The following is a 24,453-nucleotide window of genomic DNA, read 5'->3' on the forward strand; positions in this document are numbered from 1 at the left end:
CACTTGTGGCGGCGCACTGAACCTTTGAAAGCAGGTGCATTTGTGCAAGGGATGCACCGACGGATACCTGATACAGTTTGTATCTACCTGGGTGCGTCCACGCCAGACAAGCAGCCTGCGTTAAATCATATGAATGAGTGGTTTTGACCGGCCGGGATACTCCGAGCCTTAAATCGAGTGCACTCTTAGGCGTGGACGAGTCGAGCCTGGATCTGATTGGCTGGTTTGGACACTCGGTGTTTTTTTTAAATCGTAGCTGACAAGCGTTCATGAACTCTCTGTCAAAATTTGTACAAAAAAAACGTCAATTCATTGTGTATTTGGTAAGAAAGTCTTATTATTTTTTAGCTTCTGATTAACTTCAGGCAATGTTCTCACGATGCTATTAAAAAATAATAATAATTTGCTTTCCATTAGCTAGCTAGCACAATGGTAACTCCATAGCTAGGTCATACAGCTAACGCGCGTTAGCTTGTGTATCATTCATATCAAAGTATTATTTAGCTAGCTAACTATTCATGTCTAACACCGATTCCACATTAACACAAATATGAGAGATCTTACAGGAGTTAACGTTAACTTGAAACAGAGCTTGACCAAGACGGTCATGTAGACATGGAGTGTGTGTGTGTTTGGTCGCCAGTGAACCAGTGCACCTACTTGTTCTGTCATTACAGTAACTAGCTAGCTAGTCGTTTAAAAATGTGTGTGACTGACATAGCTTCCTTCTAACCCCGCCTCAGCCAGAAACAATGAGGACCACCAGTGAGTTTGATTCATCCTCTGATGAAGAGGAAGTTTGTGAAGAGCATCTGACACCTTTCCAGATCTCCTGGCAAGTTGCTAACTGACACATGACTCAGGGCAAAGGTCACTGGCACACACATGTCACTGATCAAGTAGGTGACCCATGTATCTATACATAGTCTAACGGACCTGGTAGTACATTGATCAACCATTCTCCCTGACAGGTTGCCCTTGTCCATAGTGGACTGTTCTCTGTTTCTTGGAATATGTCCTTTGCCAGGGTGCAAATTCAAAGATATCAGAAGAAATTTACTGAGAGATGTTGGTAAGTTGACCTATTTCTGTGAAATCAAGTGTCCTAATAGTAGGCTCATTCCCCTGAGAGGGCTATGGTGAGAATGGATGGGTTGTGAACTGTTATGTCTTTGTCATCATGGGTAATCATTGTCAGCGGGAGGAGAGGGGGGGAATCTTCTCTCTGTCTTTCGGTGCAGTCAAGGCCGACGTGACTGTAGTGTTGTTCTGAATCTGCTTGTTGACATTGTGTCCCAAACGGCATCCTATTACCTATGGGTGCTCTTTTTATAAGGGAATAGGGGGACATTTGGTCCACATGCCTACAGTATCTTCATCTACTTTGTCCAGGTGAGCTGCAGAACCAGGGGGTGCAGGATGTGTTTGTGTTCTGTACCAGAGGAGAGCTCCATAAGTACCGCGTGCCAAGCCTGCTGGAGACCTACAGGCAGCAGGGGCTCGTGGTGCACCACCTGCCCTTCCCTGATGGGGGCACCCCTGATCTGCAGCAGTGCTGCCAGATACTGGAGGGACTGCAAGCCAACCTACACAACAACCGGAAGACTGTCATCCAGTGAGTAGGAAACTGTTAGTTTGGATTACTGACGGTGTCATGCAATAAAATCATGCTTTTGACAAGTTCGTTTTTGACTTGATGCTTTAATTTTAGCCCCTATTAGCGTGATCTCAAAATATTTCAGATGGGATGGGGTCGTTTTAAAGTGCCGGTAGCACGTTCCTGTCTTCACAAAACGAACAAGTGTTTAACTACTAATATATTCTGTGCTTCTCTCGCCAGTTGTTATGGAGGTCTGGGTCGCTCTGGACTAAGTATGAATTATTAATATTATTATATATTTTTTGCTAGTCAGTCATTTTGCCTCAACAACATGACTCTGAACGGGAGTCTCTGTCTTCAACAGTTGCTGCCTGTCTGCTGCTTCAACTGTCCGTCTCCATGACTCCCAACAAAGCCATCGAGATCCTAAGAGAGCACAGAGGGGGTGGGGCCATTCAGACAGTCAAGGTGAGGAGACACTTCTAATCTTTCTATCAAAAATCTCTTATTGTAGAAGCCTGGTCCCAGATCTGTTTTTGCTCTTGCCAGCTCCATTGCTGAGCCATAAATTCATTGTCAAGAGAGCAGAAACAGATTTGGAGCCACTAATGTATTGTCTGTCCATATTCTCTATAATTTTGCTAACTTCCTCTTTCAGCAATACAACTTCCTGCATGAGTTCCGGGAAAAATACTCTGCCTACCAAGAAACCAAGGCAGTCTCAACAGAGCGATCGGTGTCGCGGTGATACCATTCCCCTTCAACTGAACTCTGTCCTTTTTAAATTAATTGGGAGTAATAAAAGCATTGAATATTAACCGCTCTCAAGAAGAGATGGTTTGACATGATTGTATGTGTTCTCTTATAGCACTTGCTAAAGAATGTTTGTTTTTAAGCCCTATTGTTCTTAAACTAAAAGTTTTAGAGATTGTGTTGCCGTGCTCTGATATCTGCTTTACATTATGATTAATGAATGCCTTTGACAGAACTATTTGAATCCCAATACAGTGGCTTCTATTACGTGGGACTGTTGTCTGAGGCGCGAGCTCCATGTTTGTACAGCATAATGGTAGATCAGCTCTGTCCATTGAGCCAGGAAATTAAACCAATCTGGTGCACATCAGTGTAGGTTTATTTGGAGTCAATCACTAGTTGTGATTTTGGGTCTAGATTCAATCTGTACTGTGGAAAATCCGCTTTAAAGATTATTCCCCCCCCCCGATTGGGCCGATTCTATGCAACACTTACCATGAATGTGTTCTCAGAACATTGCCTTGGAAATGTGTTCAGATTTGAATTACATTTACATTACATTTAAGTCATTTGGCAGACGCTCTTATCCAGAGCGACTTACAAATTGGTGAATTCACCTTATGACATCCAGTGGAACAGCCACTTTACAATAGTGCATCTAAATCATTTAAGGGGGGTGAAAATTACTTTATCCTATCCCAGGTATTCCTTAAAGAGGTGGGGTTTCAGGTGTCTCCGGAAGGTGGTGATTGACTCCGCTGTCCTTAATATTTTCCTTGGTGAAATTAGCTACTCTAGTATGAACATGTGGAAAGTGAAGAAACATCAACTTCCTAATGACTTTACAGGTTGGATAAAAAGTCAATTACAGAAGACATTGGGATAAATATTCTTTATCTTTTTAGAAAGTAGTCAGATTCCTGCAAATGGAAATCAAATCAAGACAGCCTGATTAAAAATCCTGAAATTGTCACAATGTAATAGGAGTGTGAAACTTGGCAGAAGACACATTCTCAAATAAATAAAAATTGATATTTTTTTGGTAAGCCAAAATGGAAATACACATTTTTTAAACCAATACAGTAAAGTCAAATCTAAACGGGTACACGATGGAATTGGTTGTTGAGTACATAGCAGGTTCAATGGTTACACATATGCCTCAGTAGGAACGTTTTTATGATCACACATTTCAGAAATGTCTACTCGGGATTGCTGTAGCGTCACATCAAAATAGCCTATTATTAGCATCTACAAACAAAAACGCCCCTTAAAAGCAAGTATGTATAACAAGGGGCTACAAAAGTAGAAATGATAAGTCTTCAGAAAGCATAGTAAACCTAAAATAAATGTATCAAATAGTTTGATATAAGACAACCATACTGATTGTTCCTGTCTGTGCAACACATTTTCCATCAGGTGATCAAGATAAGACTCATTCAACCCTTTATACGCCTATTTAGGGGAGTTCTAGTTTTCAAATGTGTCTGGGCGAGACAATTATTTTCAATATTCTACAATTGAATAAGCATGTAATTATGACAACCCCAACACAAAATAAATGTTCACAAGCTTGGCATATAATTCACATCCTTAATACAGTATTTATTAGATAATAAGCAACACAGCTCTGAATATAACTGACGGTGTTGATCACAACAGAATCTCTTCTAATTTGTAAACAGTCAAAAGTAGGGGAGGGAGGGGGGGTGTCAAAAAAACTATTTGAAATAAATTTTAAAGCATCAGATAACCACATAATGGGGGGAGAAAGGGTCCAAATGTCTGTCGTTGTTAGTCTTCCTCTCAGAAAGCATTCAGTGGACTGACTAAAACTATGAACGAGAGGAAAGCTGTGAACCAATTTGAAGATAAAAATAAAAAGGGAGAAATGTTTGTTTAGTAATGTCTGCTCTGGGTAGGGGAGGTTAGTCCATCCTGTTGAAACGGCAGACATCTTGTATCACTCTGTGGTAAATAATCAGTCTTCCTGCAGGTCCCGGTTTCAGCTTGTCCACTAAAACCACAGTGTTTCATCTCGTACATGCAGATCATTCCTCTGACCGCTCTAAGAGCTCACCAACACGTAGATCATCCTGTTAGAGGAAAATAAAGAGCATTTGTTTAGGGTGAGGATGTTTGAATCGATTCTCTGGCATGAAGACTGGAGTAAAAAAACACAAAAATGACAAATGGGGTGATATTCGTTAGGATAATTAATTGAAATAGAGAAGATCTAAGATTTTCAGTGTATTTACTATAAATGGCAAGTAACACAGAAAAACCAGACAGTCTTGAATAGGCAGATGATATTAGATAGTAGAGATAATAACATTCCCATAGAGATAGTAGAGGTAGAGATAATAACATATCCATAGAGATAGTAGAGGTAGAGATAATAACATACCCATAGAGATAGTAGAAGGAAAGGAGGTAGAGATAATAACATATCCATAGAGATAGAGATAATAACATACCCATAGAGATAGTAGAGGAGGTAGAGATAATAACATACCCATAGAGATAGTAGAGGAGGTAGAGATAATAACATACCCATAGAGATAGTAGAGGAGGTAGAGATAATAACATACCCATAGAGATAGTAGAGGTAGAGATAATAACATATCCATAGAGATAGTAGAGGAGGTAGAGATAATAACATATCCGTAGAGATAGTAGAGGAGGTAGAGATAATAACATACCCATAGAGATAGTAGAGGAGGTAGAGATAATAACATACCCATAGAGATAGTAGAAGAAGGAGAGGAGGTAGAGATAATAACATACCCATAGAGATAGTAGAGATAGTAGAGGAGGTAGATAATAACATACCCATAGAGATAGTAGAGAGATAATAACATATCCATAGAGATAGAGATAATAAGGAGAGGAGGTAGAGATAATAACATATCCATAGAGATAGTAGAAGGAGAGGAGGTAGAGATAATAACATACCCATAGAGATAGTAACATATCCATAGAGATAGTAGAGGAGGTAGAGATAATAACATACCCGTAGAGATAGAGATAATAACATACCCATAGAGATAGTAGAAGAAGGAGAGGAGGTAGAGATAATAACATACCCATAGAGATAGTAGAAGAAGGAGAGGAGGTAGAGATAATAACATATCCATAGAGATAGTAGAAGAAGGAGAGGAGGTAGAGATAATAACATACCCATAGAGATAGTAGAAGAAGGAGAGGAGGTAGAGATAATAACATATCCATAGAGATAGTAGAGGTGGTAGAGATAATAACATACCCGTAGAGATAGTAGAGGAAGTAGAGATAATAACATACCCATAGAGATAGTAGAGGAGGTAGAGATAATAACATACCCATAGAGATAGTAGAGGAGGTAGAGATAATAACATACCCATAGAGATAGTAGAAGAAGGAGAGGAGGTAGAGATAATAACATACCCATAGAGATAGTAGAAGAAGGAGAGGAGGTAGAGATAATAACATACCCATAGAGATTAGAGATAATAACATACCCATAGAGATAGTAGAAGAAGGAGAGGAGGTAGAGATAATAACATACCCATAGAGATAGTAGAGGTGGTAGAGATAATAACATACCCGTAGAGATAGGAGAGGAGGTAGAGATAATAACATACCCATAGAGATAGTAGAAGAAGGAGAGGAGGTAGAGAGATTAACATACCATAGAGATAGTAGAAGGTTGCTAATAACAGAAGGCCAGGATGTCAGCGTTCATGATTGAAGAAGGAGAGGAGGTTGAGATTGAAGATCATAGAGATAGTAGAAGAAGGAGAGTAGAGGATAGAGATAATAACCTAGGACCAGAGATAGAGAGTGTAGGTAGAGATAATAACTACATCACCGGACCTGCAGCGTCATGATACCTGCAGAAAAACATATATGAGATAAAATGTATGATCACCCTTTAGAAACATATGAAACATTTACTCGTATACCTGCATGAAAACACAAGACATTAGCTGTGTTCGAATACTCATACAAACAGCACTATTTGTGATGTAATTTGAGTACGTAGTATGCTTTTTTTGGTCATGGTATAGATAGTATGCTAAAAGTTCCCAGATGTCGTACTACATTCGCCAAAATACAAAGTATACAAGCAGTGGACATGATTTCCATGCTTTAAGGGCCCATAATGCAATTCTTCAGAAAATGGGCGTGGCTTCATAACGTTCCAGAATTGAAGAAAATGGCCAGAAAATATGAAGCCGAAGTCCGACGAGAGCGGATACAAATTCATTGCTTTAACTAATGACATAAGGTTGAGCAGTGTAATAAAGTAAGGACTTTTCAAATAAGTTAAGCTACACGTTATGTTGGCGGACATTTTTTTTTTGGCCTACGCTATCCTTACGCATAGCATTACAGCAGTATGTACCTGCATGTTAGCTAGCTAACGCTAATTGGCTACTAAATCCAAATCAAATGTATTAATATAGCCCTTCTAACATCAGTTGATATCTCAAAGTGCTGTACAGAAACCTAGCCTAAAACCACAAACAGCAAGCAATGCAGGTGTAGAAGCTACTAAAAGATGGAACTTGCCAGTATATTAACTAGATGATACCTAACTACCCAAAGGTCATTGACGTGATTATTCAAGTCATTCTAGGCTAAGTGGTATAGTCGTTGTGCTTTCTCAATGGACATAAATTAGCTCTGGCTATCTTCTCTGATTTCAAACCACTTTCACCTTAGTGTGCCAGAACGCAGAATAACTGACAAATTTATGAACGTGCAACACCAGTTGAATGGCTGGTGTTGGTAAACGTCAACAAAAAAAGCAGAATGAAATTGTTGCCTGCAGCAGCAGTCCGTCACCAACGATCTGGATGACATTAAAACAGCCTAACCAGCTCTGCTAGAGTGTAAAATGGTCATTTGTGTCTGGAAGTAGCTAGTCTCTCGTCGAGAAGGAACGGACAAACTGAATTTACAAATGCCCAGAGCGCACTCTGGCACTTCAGACTGCATTTACAAAGACACCCAAGGTCATAAAATGTATAGCTAGTAATTTGATGCTAAAAAGCTAGCAAGAGGTTGCATAGCAACAGTATCAACTTCCGGTAGACAGACTGAGTGCTAGTATACTCAACTGAATGGATACTGTTTGTTTACAGTATACTAAAATGAACTAATAGTATATACTCATTAAGTGTGTAGTATACAGTATGTTAGTTTGGGTAATCAAACACAGCTATTTACTCATAACTAAAGGAACACATTAAACATTTACTTATAGGGGGGGGAATGATGTATTTCTGCATTCCAGCATTGAAACAGGACACATAGCTGTGTTCAGCTTGGTTTCTAAGTCAACTACACTGGTTTCTGTAGAAACATTACTAAACACTGAAAGGCAGAATTACACATGGGAGCATCAACCAAGCAGAAATCAGTCACCCAGGTCGAGATTAAATCAAGTTGTAAGGGTCAACGTTGCAGCGGGAATATCTAAGGGTTAGAATGTTTTAATGTAAGACTCAATCTGATCCAGCGTTATAGCGCGCTTGACATTTAAAAAGGTCAATTTCAGAATTTTTTATTTTATTTTTAATTTTACCTTTATTTAACTAGGCAAGTCAGTTAAGAACAAATTCTTATTTTCAACGATGGCCTAGGAACAGTGGGTTAACTGCCTGTTCAGGGGCAGAACGACGGATTTGTACCTTGTCAGCTCGGGGATTCGAACTTGCAACCTTTCGGTTACTAGTCCAGCGCTCTAACCACTAGGCTACCCTGCCGCCCCCCCCGATTGAGTTGACATCTGCAGCATTTACCATTAATGTGATATATGCTAACGCAGAAACACGTGTTTTTTTTTAAAGGCAATTGGTCGACAGCACTCCCAAGGATTGAATCCAGGTCAAAGTCAAGATTGTTCTAGATGTGTACGTACCTCCAGACGTGGTAGGCCAGCAGTGGCATGTTGAGGCCTAGGGTGAGCCACTCAGCAGCACACAGGAACATCACACAGAAGAACACATGGATGAGATACTCCGGGAGTACGAGCTGGGAGGAGCATGGAAACAACATTAGTAAACAACACATTATTAGCCTTATACTGAGGGAGTCATATGAACAAGACAAGAGTCAGGAGGAGTCTCTGAAGGCTGCCTCAGACCGGTCTACAGACTGGACAAGAGTCAGCAGGAGTCTCTGAAGGCTGCCTCAGACCGGTCTACAGACTGGACAAGAGTCAGGAGGAGTCTCTGAAGGCTGCCTCAGACCGGTCTTCAGATTTCAGAAATTAAACTGACTCATTATAAACTGAAATAGACTGTAGAATACACCAATAAATCAGGAAGTAGACATCTCAAAATCTCTCAGATTGTTTTACACTTGATGTTAATAATTATAACAGAACAATAAAGTGCACAGGACACCATGAACAGGAATTAAAAAGACATGGGAACTAACAGTCAGATTCCATCAACATTTTGAAGAAACAGCCCCCCCAGCACACACATTGTTGATGATTTCAACACACGTTTACATTACATCATACAGTAGATGCTCATTGCACAAGACCTTGGGAGTGGTTGGCAGGGCAGAGAACAGAAAGCACCGATCGCCATTCATGCACTACCAAGAGACATACGATGTGAAACATGCATCATATCATATACGTTTGGACCAGAGAGAGGACACCAGGGCCGGAGGAATCAACTCACACCTAGGCTGCGTCCAAATGGCACCGTATTCCCTATTAAAAAGTGCACTACTTTAAGAACAAAGCCCTATGGTTAATCTATGGGCCCTGGCCTGGTCAAAAGTAGCGCACGATGTAGGGAATTAGGGTGCCTTTTGGGACGCAGGGGGTGAGTGATCCTGTCTGTTTGTCCCATAGGGCAGGACAGGGCTACTGTGATGTCATCTGGTGTAGGCTCTGGCTTGTGAGGAGGAGGGGGGGCAGATGGAATCACTACATGGAAGCCATGCATTTGATCAAGGAGGGGTGGTTCAGGATGACCCACCACTGCCCACAGATGGAAGGGGGGGTGGGAGGGGGTCGACACAGTGGGTTTTATCCCTGCACTGCTACATTTAAAACATGTGGAAGGAGATGTTGCATCTTAAACGGAACTCTATTTCCTATAGGGACCCTAGTCAAAAGTAGTGCACTACATAGGGAATAGGGTGCCCCTTTGGGACACAAGCTATATGACGTTGCCCATAGGAGAAAACGGAACTATTAAGGGCACATTTGATTACTCAAGGTTAAACCCCTGAACTCAAATCTGCAGGTCTGTGATGCAGCGCCCATCTTGAACAGAACTAGAGATTAGGATGAAAACCCAAATCGCACTCTATTCCCTACATAATGCCTGAACTTTTGACGAGGGCCCTGGTCTAAAGTGGTGCACTACATGGGGAATAGGATTCCATTTGGGATTCACACTATATACACCTAGATGAATTCATGTTTTATGTAAATTAACTCCACCCGTCTTCACTATTCAATCAGTGATTCCTACAAAATGTTGATCTAGAGGGTGTTAGATTCTACAGCCATCTGTTCCAAACCCCCATGTGACCATATACAGGCTTGAGCCAAAGTCTAGTAAAATCTACTGTCGTTGTGTTTACAAACAACTATTAAACTCAAAACGCTAGTCTAGAAAGAATGACGGTCAAGGAATTGGGGATAAAAAAAATCTCAACATTTTATACAGCACTACTTTACTTTGACAATTTAGAATCGATTCTTACACCGCTGCTTAAAAATAAAAATAAAAAATAAATTTAAAAAAAACTGGCAACCTTGGACTAGTTAAGGCATACAAAGGCAGTAAGGTTGTGGTACAACAACAGGTCTGAATGATCCAGGACAGAGTAATACAACAACGATTAACCAGTCCAGAGCTCCACAGCAATACAACACAGGTTAACCAGTCCAGAGCTCCACAGCAATACAACACATGTTAACCAGTCCAGAGATCCACAACACAGATTAACCAGTCCAGAGATCCACAGTAACACAACAAAGATTAACCAGTCCAGAGATCCACAGTAACACAACAAAGATTAACCAGTCCAGAGATCCACAGTAACACAACAAAGATTAACCAGTCCAGAGATCCACAGTAACAACACAGATTAACCAGTCCAGAGATCCACAACACAGATTAACCAGTCCAGAGATCCACAGTAACACAACAAAGATTAACCAGTCCAGAGATCCACAGTAACAACACAGATTAACCAGTCCAGAGATCCACAGCAACACAGATTAACCAGTCCAGAGATCCACAGTAACAACACGTGGGGCGGCAGGGTAGCCTAGTGGTTAGAGCGTTGGACTAGTAACCAAAAGGTTGCAAGTTCAAATCCCCGAGCCGACAAGTTACTAATCTGTCGTTCTGCCCCTGAACAGGCAGTTAACCCACTGTACCTAGGCCGTCATTGAAAATAAGAATTTGTTCTTAACTGACTTGCCTAGTAAAATAAAAAAGTTTAAAAAAATAATAATAAAATTAACCAGTCCAGAGATCCACAGTAACAACACAGATTAACCAGTCCAGAGCTCCACAGTAACAACACAGATTAACCAGTCCAGAGATCCACAGCAACACAGATTAACCAGTCCAGAGATCCACAGTAACAACACAGATTAACCAGTCTGGTTTAAGGAGCCTCCTGTCACGTCAAAATCCATGTTCAACTGTCGGAGACCAGTCAGTGGAACGACAATACTCCCTCTTTAAATATTGAATTATAGCCTAACCTATTAAAATGTAGGCTTGGCCCTACTTAAAATCTCTCCTCTGGGAAAAATAAATAAAAATAGTATTCCCATTAAATCCTCAGCCAACTAGTGAATAAATAGGTCATTTTAGTATTAGGGATATTACAGAAGTATCCTTATATGGACTATATGGAGACAAAGGGTAGGTTGTATAGATTCATGCATCATGTTCTGAGCATTTGCAAGTCTTTTCAGTTAACGTTTGTACGTAGTGCTGTAACAGTCAATAACATTGGTACCTGCATTGATGGGTCTTCCACACATCCCAATGCTTTTGAGGAACACACGACAAAAACGACACTTCCTACAGACCAAGGCCCCTCTTGGCGAGCGTCCCGAATGGCATCCCTACTCTCTATGGTGGCCCTGGTCAAAAGTAGTGCACTAAATAGGGAATAGGGTGCCTGTTTTGGGATACAAGCTTTAAAATGATTAGAAATAAAAGTGTACACAAACACCTTTCGGGCCTAGTTTTCACCCCCCCCCCCATTTCCTTACGCTTTGATATATGTCTGCCAGTTACAGACATAGAAACATAGCAGCATGTTAAAAGTGGTTGCAATGAAGTCTATGCAATAAGCTACTGTACTCTCCAATCACGAAGGATCTATATATCTCACAGGGGGAAATGGGCTGGGTGATACAGAAGGCACACAACTCAGGAAGCAATGCAATGTAGTAACATGTGTACATGACTGCTATGCTACTGGCTCAGGCACGAGAAAGAACAAAACAAAAAAAAGGAGAAATGGAAACTGACCGTTGAACTTCATCTTCAGACTCAACTCTTGAAGATTTTAGACCGAGTCGGGGTCTAACAACATCCCATAAACTGCGTTGAGCCGGTTTGGCTATGCTAAGTCATTTTGTAATATCAATCAGCACAGAAAGCTGAGACTCCAATCCATAACCCTGATGTAAATTAGTCCAATGAGGGCAACTATTTGGAGAATTGTTCACTGAAAAGACGTTTGCAAACACCCCCCCCCCCGTGCAGAATGACAGACTGGAGACTGAACTTGAACTGGCATTTTATATCGAAGATTGGTACAAACCTTCAACGCAATTTTGACTCTTTTTATCTTTTTGACCTTTTCAACTGTCTTTATGCCGATAAAAATTGTAGATAAAAAAAAAATGTGTTAGAGTTTGACAACTGACAAGATCACTGCAGATTAACAGTCAGATACTCAGGTTGGAATTAAGCACAACAGCAGAGAAATCCCCCAGTGTGACCACTAGGCCGTAACCTCATCCCTCCTCAGTATGACCACTAAGCCGTAACCTCATCCCTCCTCAGTGTGACCACTAGGCCGTAACCTCATCCCCCTCAGTGTGAATACTTGGCCGTAGTAACCTCATCCCTCCTCAGTGTGACTACGAGGCCGTAACCTCATCCCCCCCCTTAGTGTGACTACTACACAGTAGTAACCTCATCCCCCCTTAGTGTGACTACTAGGCCGTAACCTCATCCCTCATCAGTGTGACTACTAGGCCGTAACCTCATCCCTCCTCAGTGTGACTACTAGGCCGTAACCTCATCCCTCCTCAGTGTGACTACTAGGCCGTAACCTCATCCCTCCTCAGTGTGACTACTAGGCCGTAACCTCATCCCTCCTCAGTGTGACTACTAGGCCGTAACCTCATCCCTCCTCAGTGTGACTACTCCTCAGGCCGTAACCTCATCATCCCTCCTCAGTGTGACTACTAGGCCGTAACCTCATCCCTCCTCAGTGTGACTACTAGGCCGTAACCTCATCCCTCCTTAGTGTGACTACTAGGCCGTAACCTCATCCATCCTACTACATACATACATACAGTATATCAAGCCAATCAGTATTTGGTCAAAGAAGCTTGGAGAAAGACGTCACCTACAACCATACATGTTTGACTTACCGGATTCAATGTGTTACATTGATCAATGGGATTCTTGTAATCAGTCTTCAGTTCATCAAATGCAATTATCTGTAGAGAAAGAGAATGTGTGTTTAAGTAAACGACTTCATCCCACATCTTGTATGACAGAGACAACTACATCATTGAACATAAACAAAGATTGCAAATCATCAAGATTGACATTTTTTGAATGTGAACGTAAATTGTCGAATATAGTTCAAAATCAACATTGTCCGAGAGAGTTTTACACGGTTATCAATACATCACGCAAAAGTAGGCCTATATGAAACACAGGCCTAATTTTAAAAAAAATAATCCCAATGGGGAAAAACGATTGGAACCATTTCCCTGTTCGACCGCTAGGTTTTATGGGTATTAGGACACGTCCACTGTGGTCATTAACAGTGAGGAGAAATCAGCCTTGTAGAAATTAGAGAACCCATATCCCCGGGAAGATACTGTTGTACTACAGTGTTTGTTTACAACGTCTTCAAGCACTAGCTAACGTTAATAGCTACAACAACAGCCAGCACAGGGACTAATAATAACTGGTATCCCAATAACAGTCGAACTCAGGAGACTTCAGAGGCATCGAAAGCGAGTTATTATCAGAGTCCGAGAAGAAAGTATAGAATCTGGAAGACTGGGACAAACCGAAAACATGGAAAATGGCAGTAATCAAGTCAGAGGATTGTCATGTTTCGACGAGGCCCCCGGTTAATTAGTGTATTAGCTTATCTTATTTCGCCAACTAATGTTAGTCTGTTACACCCTATTGAGACACCTCCATATAGCTAGGAAGCTACCGTTAGCTGTAGCAATCATACGCTGATGTTACCATTCAAAGTTAGCTAAATGCTAACGGGTGGCTTTCTACGTATTGTATGTTTTAATATTTCGATTAAAATAAATAGTTACCCATTTGTTTCTGGATAGCTAGTTAGGACACATATTCTGGTCGTGGACATAAACGAATGAGTATTTTCGGTCCAACAACACAAATTGGTGTGTGCCATTCATTCTTGGTTAGTGAACGGGTGCAAAAGCCCGTTTGCCACTAGTTTAGAACAAAACATTGTCTCTCTATATAATACCTACATTCACTTTCAAATCATACCGTTTGATTAAGACATCATTATACTTACGTGCCAAATGGCGAAGAAAATAAGAGCGGCCGTAAGCAATAGAGCAAGCATGTAACAAAAGGCCGCGAATGTGAACGCCATTTTTGTGTTGTGTAGCTTGACACAGAAACTACAGAACGCTGTGACTGCAGAGGAACGCCAGACAGGAAGGAAGGGGAAACAGAGTATGCGCACATATTTCCCCTACTTCCGGATGCGTTCCACAGTGTCGCGACAGGCGCGATTTTGGCAACACATGGGAGTTTCACGAAAGAATAAGCATTTGAGACCCCCTCACCCTGAAAAACAGTTTTATGTAATTAATTGCCATATTATAATCGGACATATATTATAACTAGACACACGTAAGAGATTCAACAAGGTGATTTTGGATATTAATGCAGACAACAACATTAAACATATTTTTGTTTTATTGGGACAAGTGTATAAAGCATGGAAAAATACAAATATTTCACAAGTTTCACTCACATCATTGGGTAGCTGAATATGTTACATGTTTCAGATGCTGTTTTTGTTAAGAAAACAATTAATAAAAGCTGTTGATCTGAGAAAGTACAGAACTATTATAGGAAAAATACATCAATTCCGAGCGATCAAGACACTTAATAAGCCACATGTTTTTTTACAAGGATATAGCTATATCTTATTCATGAATGCAGGTTGAAGAATTCTTCCCAAGGCTGATTATCGCCATGTATCAGTTCCAAATGGCAGCCTATTCCCTTCATAGTGCACTATAAAACCATAGGACTAAGAAGTGCACTATAAAAGGGAATAGTGTGCCATTTGGAATACATTCCATATTATAAAAAAACAAAAACATGTTGATAATTATCAAACTACTGTAGTGTTTAACAATTTCCCCCTTGGATTGCCATTTGCATGCATGTTCTCTATATTATTGCTTGTGTCAACTAAAGTACGCCAATTTTTAAAATCATTATTGGAGGATACATTCACGGTGTAAAACAAAGAGCATGCAGTGCATACTGACACACTACTGACACACTTTTGAAGGTTTTGTTTTTGTTGTTGTCATAACGCAAACTGTCGGGACAAAAGACACACTGACGAAAGCATGCACTTGTATATGAAAGTAGCTTACCACATCAAAGTTTTATATATATATATATATATTTTTTTTTTTTTAGAACAAGATTATTAAGCATTTTCATTTTTCACATCGACACCAGCCGATTGCACAATTCAGACTAAAAACAGGAATGTTCCAGTACAGTTCAGATATACGGACTATGAGGCGATATTTAAAGCTGTCGTCTTATTTTGCTTTTCAATGTCACGTTTCAGCAGATGGGAAGACATGTCATAATGTACATCCCAAATGGCACCCTTTTTATAGTGCACTACTTTTGACCACAGTCCCATGGACCCATAGTGCAGTATACAGGGGGGAGGGGAAAGAGTGTAACTTGGGATGTACACATTGTTTGTTTACATTTTAAATCTGTTCTTCAGAAGAATACTCTGATGGAAAGAGAGACAGGCTTAAGGCATATTACCGGTTTAGATGTAATACACTATATTCTTAGGGCGGTTTCACAAACATACTGTAGATTAAGACTTGCCCTGGACTAACAGGTATGTTCAATGGGCAAAAGTTGTTTTTTTTTATGTCCAGGACTAGCCTTACTTTGTGCCCAGGAAACCGGCCCTTCAAGTTTTTTTTTCTTTTTTTTACGCCTGCTAAAATAAAAGATTTAAAAAGGCAAAAAGATGATTCTCTAATCTCCCAGTGTATTCACATCTGTCCAAGGTTGGGACACAGACTGATGTTTCTAGGGTCGGTTTCCCCAGACACACATTAACTGAGTCTCTATTGAAAAATCGCTTTCTAGTTCAGGACTAGGTTTATTAATCTACATCTGACAAACTGGTCCTGAATCAAACACGAGGTTTCTTTCAAGAATATTCTCGCCGCGAAAGTAACGCACACCTATTGAGGCGAGGTGCTGGCTCGCGGAGTGGAACACTTTAAATAAGATAATAAAGGAGAGCCGCAAACTCCAGCTCAGATGCAAAAAAAATGTTTTATGTCCAACGTTTCGACAGACAAGCTGTCTTCATCCGGGTATAAATCAAAACACAAGGTTTCTTTCATGAATGTATCAATGAAAATCTTTGTAGGCGAAACAGGTGCTCCACTTTGAAGGACACAGTTCAATGGTAAAACTCTGTTCCAAATGGCACCCTATTCCATATATAGTGCACTATGTAGGGAATAGTGTACCATGACCTCACTGCAAAGTCTCACTGAGAATCACAATGATTCTACTCTAAAACAAAGATGAACAGAGATAACCAACTGTCCTTTGTGTCACTCAGAAACACTCTCAAGGACATTAGCTGTAGGCTCTTAAAATGTTACTTATCGACCAAGAGCATCAATGATTCCTTTTCCCAGGGGATCAACTGCAATAAGAATATATAGATCCAGAAACAAGATGGTGAATTGTTTTTTTTAGCTGTCTTTTTTTTGAGTATTGTAATTTGGATTCATATTATTTGTTGTCATATAAACTTCAATCAGTGAGTGAATGTTGTAAGAAATGAATGTATTTCTTTATACTGATCTACCTTTCCAAGCAGAGGGAGAAAGTACACACGACATAGTCAAAGATACATTGACTTTGGATGTCAAATTAGTGGCTATGATTGTGTGATTTAAGGTCAAAAGTGCTTCAAGCCTGGAGGCAGTTCTATCTTGACAATGTATAAAGAAGAATCAAAGCAGTATTGTATCTTCACAACCCAGCATCCTCCCACAAGTCATACATTTATGACTTCATAAAACAATTAAACAGCTCCCCAAAACACCTCTTACTATCAGAACTATCCTTTTGGTTCCAGTAAAATAAAATAAAACGTGGTTAGAATCTAAATCTATCAGGTCCTAGTTATGTAATTGCTACTAAACGAGCAAAAACTCAAATGAAATTGCCACCATGACAATTCCTTTCAATTTCCCTTGAATTTAGCTTGTGTAGGACAAGGAGAGCTCTGTCCATCTCAGAAGGAGTGGTAGTGTTAATTTCATTAAGGACACAGGAAACTGGCACATGTTGAGGAGGGAGGGGGGGGGGGGTTGTATGGGAATAGGTACATCGGAGGAGGGAAACGGGAGAAGGGAAACGGGAGAAAGGGAAACGTAAGGAATGGTGTAGTTTTCTTTCCAAGTGTCTCGTTCCTCCTCTATACCCTTCAGTCCATTGGATCACCAAAGCGGCCTGATCTCAACCGAAGAAGCCCAGCTTCTCTCTCAGCCATTCCTCTGTCAGGTCCTCCGTGTTTCTGATCTCAAACACCTGGAAGAAATGAGGAAGAGCCGATAGAAGATTGATAACTGCCCCCTTTTTTTCTGTTACACAACAAAAAGTCAACATGGCAGGGTAGCCTAGTGGTTAAAGCGTTGGACTAGTAACCAGAAGGTTGCAAGTTCAAACCCCCGAGCTGACAAGGTACAAATCTGTCGTTCTGCCCCTGAACAGACAGTTAACCCACTGTTCCTAGGCCGTCATTGAAAATAAGAATTTGTTCTTAACCGCCTTGCCTTGTTAAATAAAGGTAAAAAAAAAAACATCATGAAACCAATTTCATGTAAAACACATACTAATATATTTATGGATGCAGCTGTATTTCAGTACTAGTTTATTAAATAAATACAGATAGCATTGAGCTCCAAAGACGAATAAATAAACAAACAGTTAAAACACTAACCTTGGTCAACTGGACAGTTTGCACCAGTTTGTTTTTGCTTCCGGCGTACATCATCTGTTGCTCGGGTTTACATCCTGACAGAAAAACAATAATGACACTGTAAAAGATGTGGTAAAACCAGAGAAATAGAACGAGGAAGTACAATGATCTGTTTCTCTACGGGGACAACTAATACCCGTTATATGCATGCATTGGCCTATTTTATTGCCTTTACCTCCCTTATCCTACCTCATTTGCACACACTGTATATAGATTTTCCTCTACTGTATTATTGACTGTATGTTTTGTTCACTCCATGTGTAACTCTGTGTCGTTGTTTGTGTTGAACTGCTTTGCTTTATCTTGGCCAGGTCGCAATAGTAAATGAGAACTTGTTCTCAACGAGCCGACCTGGTTAAATAAAGTTATTATTATATATATTTTTTTAAGTATTAAATTACTTAAATTAAACATATTTTACTATCCAATAATAGTAAGGTAACCTTAGTTACCATGCCCTCATTGGTTAAAATGGCAGACTGAATTCATCTTTCTTGTACAAGAATGGGCCAACACCTGTTGTTACAATTATAGTAGCTACAGGGATGTTGAGGACCGGATCTCATCTTACCCACTGGACTGGAGAAGATGAAGCAGAGAGGGTAAGAGACTCTCCCGTCGTCATGTTCGTACTTGTAGCTGTACACCACAAATGTGCAGAAGGTTAAAGAGAACTTTTAAAATAAGAGAGATTTGACTGTGCTCAACCCTTTCACTGAAAATCACGCATTCATGTCAAATGGGAGAATTTGTTTACGTCCCTGTTAGTGTGCATTTCTCCTTTACCGAAGATAATTCAATCCATTTGACAGGTGTGGCATATCAAGAAGCTATTTAAACATCATTAGTTTTTTAAACAGGGTTTTTTTTTTACACAGGTGCACCTTGTGCCGGGGACAATAAAAGGCCACTCTTAAATGAGCAGTTGTCACACAACACAATGCCACAGATGTCTACATTTTGAGGGAGATAGCATGCTGATTGCAGGAATTTCCACCAGATCTGTTGCCAGAGAATGTAATGTTCATTTCACTACCATAAGCCGCCTCCAACATTGTTTTAGAGAATTTGACAGAACGTTCAACCGGCCTCACAACCTCAGACCAGGTGTAACCATGCCAGCCCAGGACCTCCACATCCAGCTTCTTAACCTGTGGGATGGTTTGAGACCAGCCACCCAGACAGCTGATGAAACTGAGGAATTTTTCTGTCTGTAATAAAGTCTTTTTGTGGGGAAAAACTCATTCTGATTGGCTGGGCCTGGCTCCCAAGTGGGTAAGCCTATGCCCATGCCTATGCCCTCCTAGGTCCACCCATGGCGGTGCCCCTACCCAGTCATGTGAAATCCATAGATTTGGACGGCAGGATAGCCTAGTGGTTAGAGCGTTGGACTAGTAACCGAAAGGTTGCAAGTTCAAACCCCTGAGCTGACAAGGTACAAATCTGTCCTTCTGCCCCTGAACAGGCAGTTAACCCACTGTTCCTAGGCTGTCATAGAAAATAAGAATTTGTTCTTAACTGACTTGCCTAGTTAAATAAAGGTTAAAGTAAATAAAAAGATTAGGGCCTAATGAATGTATTTCAATTGACTTATTTCCTTATATGAACTGGAACTCAGTAAAATTGTTGCATGTTTGCATTCATATTTTTTTGTTCAGTATAGATCAAAGGATATCTGGGCTGTCTTTCAGGCAGCTCGTCCTTCAGATCATCAGGAGAAATATCCTACAATGAGAGAGAGAAGGTATTCAAGGTTAAATATGTACTGTACAACAGTAGGTTCATGCTCCATCATACAAGACACTATAAGAGGTGTGTGGATAAAGACACTTATCAACGCTGACGTCATCATAACAATAACCAATCTGGCAACTTACCTCATGTTCTTCATCAAGGATGACAAGCTGCTTGTCCTTGTCAATCTTCACTGAGAAAGAGAAAACAACCCCCCCCAAAAAAGATATTTAGGCAAAATGTTCCTCAACAGTCAATATGTTGGTCCTTCCCAAGCACTTGACCCTAGCACAATATGTATGTAGAAGCAACAAACAAAAAAACATTGTCAACTTTAGATTCTTTATGATTAGAAGGATACTGACTGATTTATGATTAGAGGATACTTACCGATTTGTGGATACTTACCGATTTGTGATTAAGAGGATACTTACAGATTTGTGATTAAGAGAATACTTACAGATTTGTGGATAAGAGAATACTTACTGATGATAGCAGCATTGTTAGTCTCCTTCCGGAAGCGGAATTCCCGTAGCTTTTTAACTAGGTCTCCATCAACGTCACACACAACCAGTGATTCACTCTAGAAGTAACGGATAGAAGGAAAGCCTTCATAAAAGCCTCTCAAGAGTTGGAGTGCTGATCTAGAATCAGTTATGCTTTTGATGATAATAAAATACTATTACGTAGACAGGAGAGACCTGATCCTAGATCAGCACTCCTACTCAGAGATGCTTAATGAATATGGGGCCAGGAATAAGAATTGTCATGATGTCTCATTTCAAAGGAGATCAGATCCGTTTAACACATGATTGGGAACTTTTAGTGACAGCCTCCACAATAATTATTGAGATGGTCATTAGATATAAAGATATATGTCTAAACTTGCAAATTCTATTAACTTGTGATACATTTTTTGCGATGAATGATCTGACCACCAGCCACACCTGATAATTGATGTGTCTTGGAATGAGCAGGGATCTTCATTTACGTAACATTTCTGAATCATTATTCATGATGGGTTAAATTCCTTTGTTCAATGGCCTACTCTGGATATGATTTGACAGGTAACAGGAAATAACGACGTGCACCGATTTAGCAACTACAGGGTTATACAAATATTTTAGTACTCTCAAATATGGGAGATGCGCATCCATGACAATGCCGAGTTTAATGTCTTGAAGCCAAGTTTAGCTAGCTAACTAGATAGGTTTCGAAAACTACAGGAAATGCGAATCTAGCCAGATAGCTGAGAGCACAAAGAGCATAAAATCTGATAGAATAGTCAAGGCACTTTGACGATCTGAAATTAGCTAGTTTCATCGAGTAGCTAGGGTAATTACACGGGAATTTGATGTGGCTAACTTTCTCAGACAATGCATAGAGTTATCCGTTAACCAGCTAGCTAGCTAGCTAGCTCTCTATCTATCTATGCTCCATATCGTGACATGTTGCAGCATATCACATCGAGCTGGGGTGGAACAACTGCATATTTAATTAAAAACAAGCGAAACTCATTTCGAATTAAAAAGAGGCGATTTTGCAGACAGAGGATCTCAAACGGTTGCAACTTGAAAATAATCCCTGGCTAAATACATTTTAGTAAGGTTTTTCAACCCATCTCAGGAACAACTTACCATTTTTCCCTGAAGCGCAGACTCAATTGTTCTGTCTAGACCGGAGGAGGGCAGTACAGAACAGTGTTTTTTTTTTTTTCGCCCCCACATAATCTTGTGACTCTGATCTGACCAATCCCCGCCCCCACACCAATTTAAAATAATTTATTTGGGAATATTTTTTCGTATCATACTAGCACTAGTTGCATTTTACTCATATAAAGTTGAGAGAGAAAGGGTAATATATACTTTTATTTATTTGTTTTAATTTAAAAAATGTTTTGTCATCTTCCTTTGCCCGACTGCAATCTAAGAAAAATGTATGTGACTCTGGAACGTACCCATATTCGGTTCCATCCCCATTTCCTTCCGCCCAATGTTGACGTCATATTCTAGGCGTGAGTGCAGACAGTACACTTCCTTTATTCCAGGAGTTATTTTGTACAGTATTATTTTTAATTGTTTTCTCTCAACTGGCAAATTCTTGTTGTTTCTAACTTTAGAATTAGTTAAAGACGTCCCTCTTTTGTCGAGGTAATGTTGAAAAGCTTAACATACTTTAAAAACATTTCTTTATTGTACTTTGATCGTTAGAGCAGCATAAATATGTAGAATCAGTTGGTAGCTGGCTAATGTTTGCTAGCTAATGTTAGATAATGTTAGCTGTACATCGAGCCAGCTAGCTTTCTACACGTGAACAACACTAACCAGCCTGCAATCCAGTTTAATTTAAAGTTTATAGGTAGCTTGTGATATCTTAACTATGTTGCTATTTACTTCAGGCTGTTATAACTAAAGTAGCGAATAGGCTATAATAGGTTATGCTTCAGACCTAACACCTTTACCCTCCATTACCTTTCAGGACATGGATTTCTCGGTGAGTTAGCTACTTTTATTAATCACGTTTATTATCAAGGTATGCCTGTTTTAAGATGGTAAATGTGTTGGTGAAGATCATGGTAGCATCCTCCCTGTTTTTCTTGTATGTAGCTGGCAGATGCCATAGCTGACGATGTCCCGGGCCAAGCTGAGAAAGCGGCTAACCCCAACCCAGCCGCCCCCAATGCCCCTCCGCCCACTAACCCAGGATGGCCTGGTGCGGCCCCCGGAGCCCCCACACAGCCCTCTGCTCCTGGGGGATTCCCTGGGGGGCCACAGTCTGGTCCAAGGGCCCCAGGGCAGTTCCCTGGTAGTCAAGGATCCTTCTCTTCCGGTCCCGGAGCACCAGGGCAGTATCCTGGAGCTCCCTCTGCCCCTGGTGGGTTCCCGCCCGGCCCAGGGGTACCGGCACAGTACCCAGCCGGGCCTGGAGCCCCGGGACAGTGCCCAGCGGGGCCTGGAGCCCCGGGACAGTACCCATCTGGGCCTGGAGCCCCGGGACAGTACCCAGCAGGACCTGGAGCCCCAGGACAGTATCCAGCTGGGCCTGGAGCCCCGGGACAGTACCCAGCTGGACCTGGAACCCCAGGACAGTACCCAGCTGGACCTGGAGCCCCGGGACAGTACCCAGCTGGACCTGGAGCCCCGGGACAGTACCCAGCTGGGCCTGGAGCCCCGGGACAGTACCCAGCTGGACCTGGAGCCCCAGGACAGTACCCAGCTGGACCAGGAGCCCCGGGACAGTACCCAGCTGGACCTGGAGCCCCAGGACAGTATCCAGCTGGGCCAGGAGCTCCGGGGCAATACCCAGCTGGGCCTGGAGCCCCGGGACAGTACCCACCCGGGCCTGGAGCACCTGGACAGTTCCCTGGAGCCCCCATGCAGTACCCGTCTGGACCCTTCCAAACTAGCCCCGGAGCACCAACAGGACCCTACCCCAATGTGCCTTACCCAGGAGCCCAGCCTGGTGGGGGGATGTATGGGCCTGGAGGTCCAGGAGCTGCCTTCTCTCCTGCAGGAGGCACCTTCCCTGGTGGAGCCTTCCCTCCCATCCCCCCTGGATCATGGGGTCCTCGCGGTGGTGGAGGCTTCCCTTCCCAGCCCAGCCACCCAGGGCCTATGGGACCATACGGGGGGCAAGCAGCTCCAGGAGGCATGCCCGTAAGTAAATACATGCTTTTTAAACACCACACGTTGCTGCTTGCTTGCTTGCTTCCTTCCTGGTGCACTTCTGTCCTAGTCTTCACCGGAGGATCTCTGTATACGTGGTGTGGCTCTTTTTTTTGGGGTGGTGGGGTGGTTCTTTCCTCGTTTTACCTTCCTGATTTCGCAAGCTTACATTAAGCGCAGCAGTCAGGATGGTGGATCAGAGATTTGCTGCAGGGCTGTAAAAATGGTGTTTGTCTCCTAGAAACAGCACTGCAATAACATTATACTGGTCTGAGGTGTTTTCTGCAGGGCGCAAACCGCAAAAGACAAGGCAAGGCAAAACAACAGCACATTTACAGTAATATCGTAATGTATCATTTACAGTAATATCGCAATGTATCATTTACAGTAATATTGCAATGTATCATTTACAGTAATATCGTAATGTATCATTTACAGTAATATTGCAATGTATCATTTACAGTAATATCGTAATGTATCATTTACAGTAATATCGCAATGTATCATTTACAGTAATATCGCAATGTATCATTTACAGTAATATTGCAATGTATCATTTACAGTAATATTGCAATGTATCATTTACAGTAATATCGCAATGTATCATTTACAGTAATATTGTAATGTATCATTTACAGTAATATTGCAATGTATCATTTACAGTAATATCGTATGTATTCTTGTCTTTCAGCCCAGACATAACATACCATATCCACCACATTTTTGAAAGCACTGAACTCTTCAGATTTTCAATCAGATGAGGACACCAGCCACAGACAATCACCTTGTGGTTTGGTTTAAGAAAAACAAGAAAGCAGCAGCATCATGTATATGGTTGAAGAGGTTTTTACTAGCTAATACCTGGGGGGGGGGGGGGGGTTGTTGTCATTCAAGTGCAATACATAGCCTCGGCTTTTTGTAAAACATCACATTTTATATTATTTCACTCTTAAACTTTCATTAAGTCACACTTATCTTTTATAATAACATTTATTTGCTACTTTCAACAAGAAAAAAATGAAAAGCCAAACATCATTTGGATAGTAATTGAATGTACTTGTGTGTTTTGCCAGCGTTGATAAAATGTCCAATTGTGTTAAATATTTGAAATAAAGAATACTATCACTTGTG

At 41.1% G+C, this 24,453-nt stretch overlaps 4 protein-coding genes and 1 long non-coding RNA gene across 6 annotated transcripts; 2 read left to right on the forward strand and 3 right to left on the reverse strand.

Moving 5' to 3' along the window:
• The first annotated feature begins 228 nt into the window (after positions 1–228).
• On the forward strand, positions 229–2,531 carry cdkn3 (cyclin dependent kinase inhibitor 3). The gene is made up of 7 exons (XM_064928774.1): positions 229–323; positions 744–835; positions 972–1,072; positions 1,393–1,615; positions 1,841–1,872; positions 1,965–2,068; positions 2,259–2,531. Exons 1-7 carry the CDS (start codon positions 270–272, stop codon positions 2,346–2,348), a joined length of 696 nt encoding a protein of 231 aa, XP_064784846.1. The 5' UTR covers positions 229–269; the 3' UTR covers positions 2,349–2,531.
• A 699-nt stretch (positions 2,532–3,230) lies between these two features.
• Positions 3,231–5,125, reverse strand: LOC135508527 (uncharacterized). The gene is made up of 2 exons (XR_010450811.1): positions 5,091–5,125; positions 3,231–4,446 (listed from the first exon to the last, which is right to left on the reverse strand). It is a non-coding gene; the product is annotated as an uncharacterized LOC135508527 (long non-coding RNA).
• A 3,102-nt stretch (positions 5,126–8,227) lies between these two features.
• On the reverse strand, positions 8,228–14,312 carry LOC135508526 (protein cornichon homolog 1-like). The gene is made up of 3 exons (XM_064928778.1): positions 14,150–14,312; positions 13,005–13,073; positions 8,228–8,371 (listed from the first exon to the last, which is right to left on the reverse strand). Exons 1-3 carry the CDS (start codon positions 14,228–14,230, stop codon positions 8,243–8,245), a joined length of 279 nt encoding a protein of 92 aa, XP_064784850.1. The 5' UTR covers positions 14,231–14,312; the 3' UTR covers positions 8,228–8,242.
• Positions 14,313–14,541: 229 nt separating this feature from the next.
• Positions 14,542–21,354, reverse strand: gmfb (glia maturation factor, beta). The gene is made up of 7 exons (XM_064928777.1): positions 21,295–21,354; positions 20,144–20,240; positions 19,801–19,850; positions 19,597–19,648; positions 18,495–18,575; positions 17,885–17,958; positions 14,542–17,472 (listed from the first exon to the last, which is right to left on the reverse strand). Exons 1-7 carry the CDS (start codon positions 21,295–21,297, stop codon positions 17,401–17,403), a joined length of 429 nt encoding a protein of 142 aa, XP_064784849.1. The 5' UTR covers positions 21,298–21,354; the 3' UTR covers positions 14,542–17,400.
• A 291-nt stretch (positions 21,355–21,645) lies between these two features.
• Positions 21,646–24,453, forward strand: LOC135508524 (calcium-binding protein P-like). Of its 2 annotated transcripts, XM_064928776.1 has the most exons (5): positions 21,646–21,807; positions 22,136–22,150; positions 22,264–23,313; positions 23,564–23,632; positions 24,014–24,453. In XM_064928776.1, the coding sequence occupies exons 2-4, from the start codon at positions 22,139–22,141 to the stop codon at positions 23,594–23,596; spliced, it is 1,095 nt and encodes a 364-aa protein (XP_064784848.1). In that variant the 5' UTR covers positions 21,646–21,807; positions 22,136–22,138; the 3' UTR covers positions 23,597–23,632; positions 24,014–24,453. The 2 variants fall into 2 exon arrangements, with proteins under 2 accessions (XP_064784848.1, XP_064784847.1); XM_064928775.1 differs by lacking the exon at positions 23,564–23,632.

The sequence above is a fragment of the Oncorhynchus masou genome, chromosome 21 (genome assembly GCF_036934945.1).
Source record: "Oncorhynchus masou masou isolate Uvic2021 chromosome 21, UVic_Omas_1.1, whole genome shotgun sequence".
Classification (NCBI taxonomy): Eukaryota; Metazoa; Chordata; class Actinopteri; order Salmoniformes; family Salmonidae; genus Oncorhynchus; species Oncorhynchus masou.

Coding starts and splice junctions, on each gene's coding strand:
- cdkn3 (XM_064928774.1), top strand. CDS start 270: ATGAACTCTCTGTCAAAATTTGTACAAAAAAAACGTCAATTCATTGTG. Junction 324..743: donor GTCAATTCATTGTGTATTTG/GTAAGAAAGTCT, acceptor ACCCCGCCTCAG/CCAGAAACAATGAGGACCAC. Junction 1,616..1,840: donor AACCGGAAGACTGTCATCCA/GTGAGTAGGAAA, acceptor TTCTCTCGCCAG/TTGTTATGGAGGTCTGGGTC.
- LOC135508526 (XM_064928778.1), bottom strand. CDS start 14,230: ATGGCGTTCACATTCGCGGCCTTTTGTTACATGCTTGCTCTATTGCTT. Junction 13,074..14,149: donor TTTTCTTCGCCATTTGGCAC/GTAAGTATAATG, acceptor CTTTCTCTACAG/ATAATTGCATTTGATGAACT. Junction 8,372..13,004: donor AATGTAACACATTGAATCCG/GTAAGTCAAACA, acceptor TGCTCCTCCCAG/CTCGTACTCCCGGAGTATCT.
- gmfb (XM_064928777.1), bottom strand. Junction 19,649..19,800: donor TCCTTGATGAAGAACATGAG/GTAAGTTGCCAG, acceptor CTCTCATTGTAG/GATATTTCTCCTGATGATCT. Junction 17,959..18,494: donor CATCTTCTCCAGTCCAGTGG/GTAAGATGAGAT, acceptor TTTTTCTGTCAG/GATGTAAACCCGAGCAACAG.
- LOC135508524 (XM_064928775.1), top strand. Junction 23,314..24,013: donor CAGCTCCAGGAGGCATGCCC/GTAAGTAAATAC, acceptor CTTGTCTTTCAG/CCCAGACATAACATACCATA.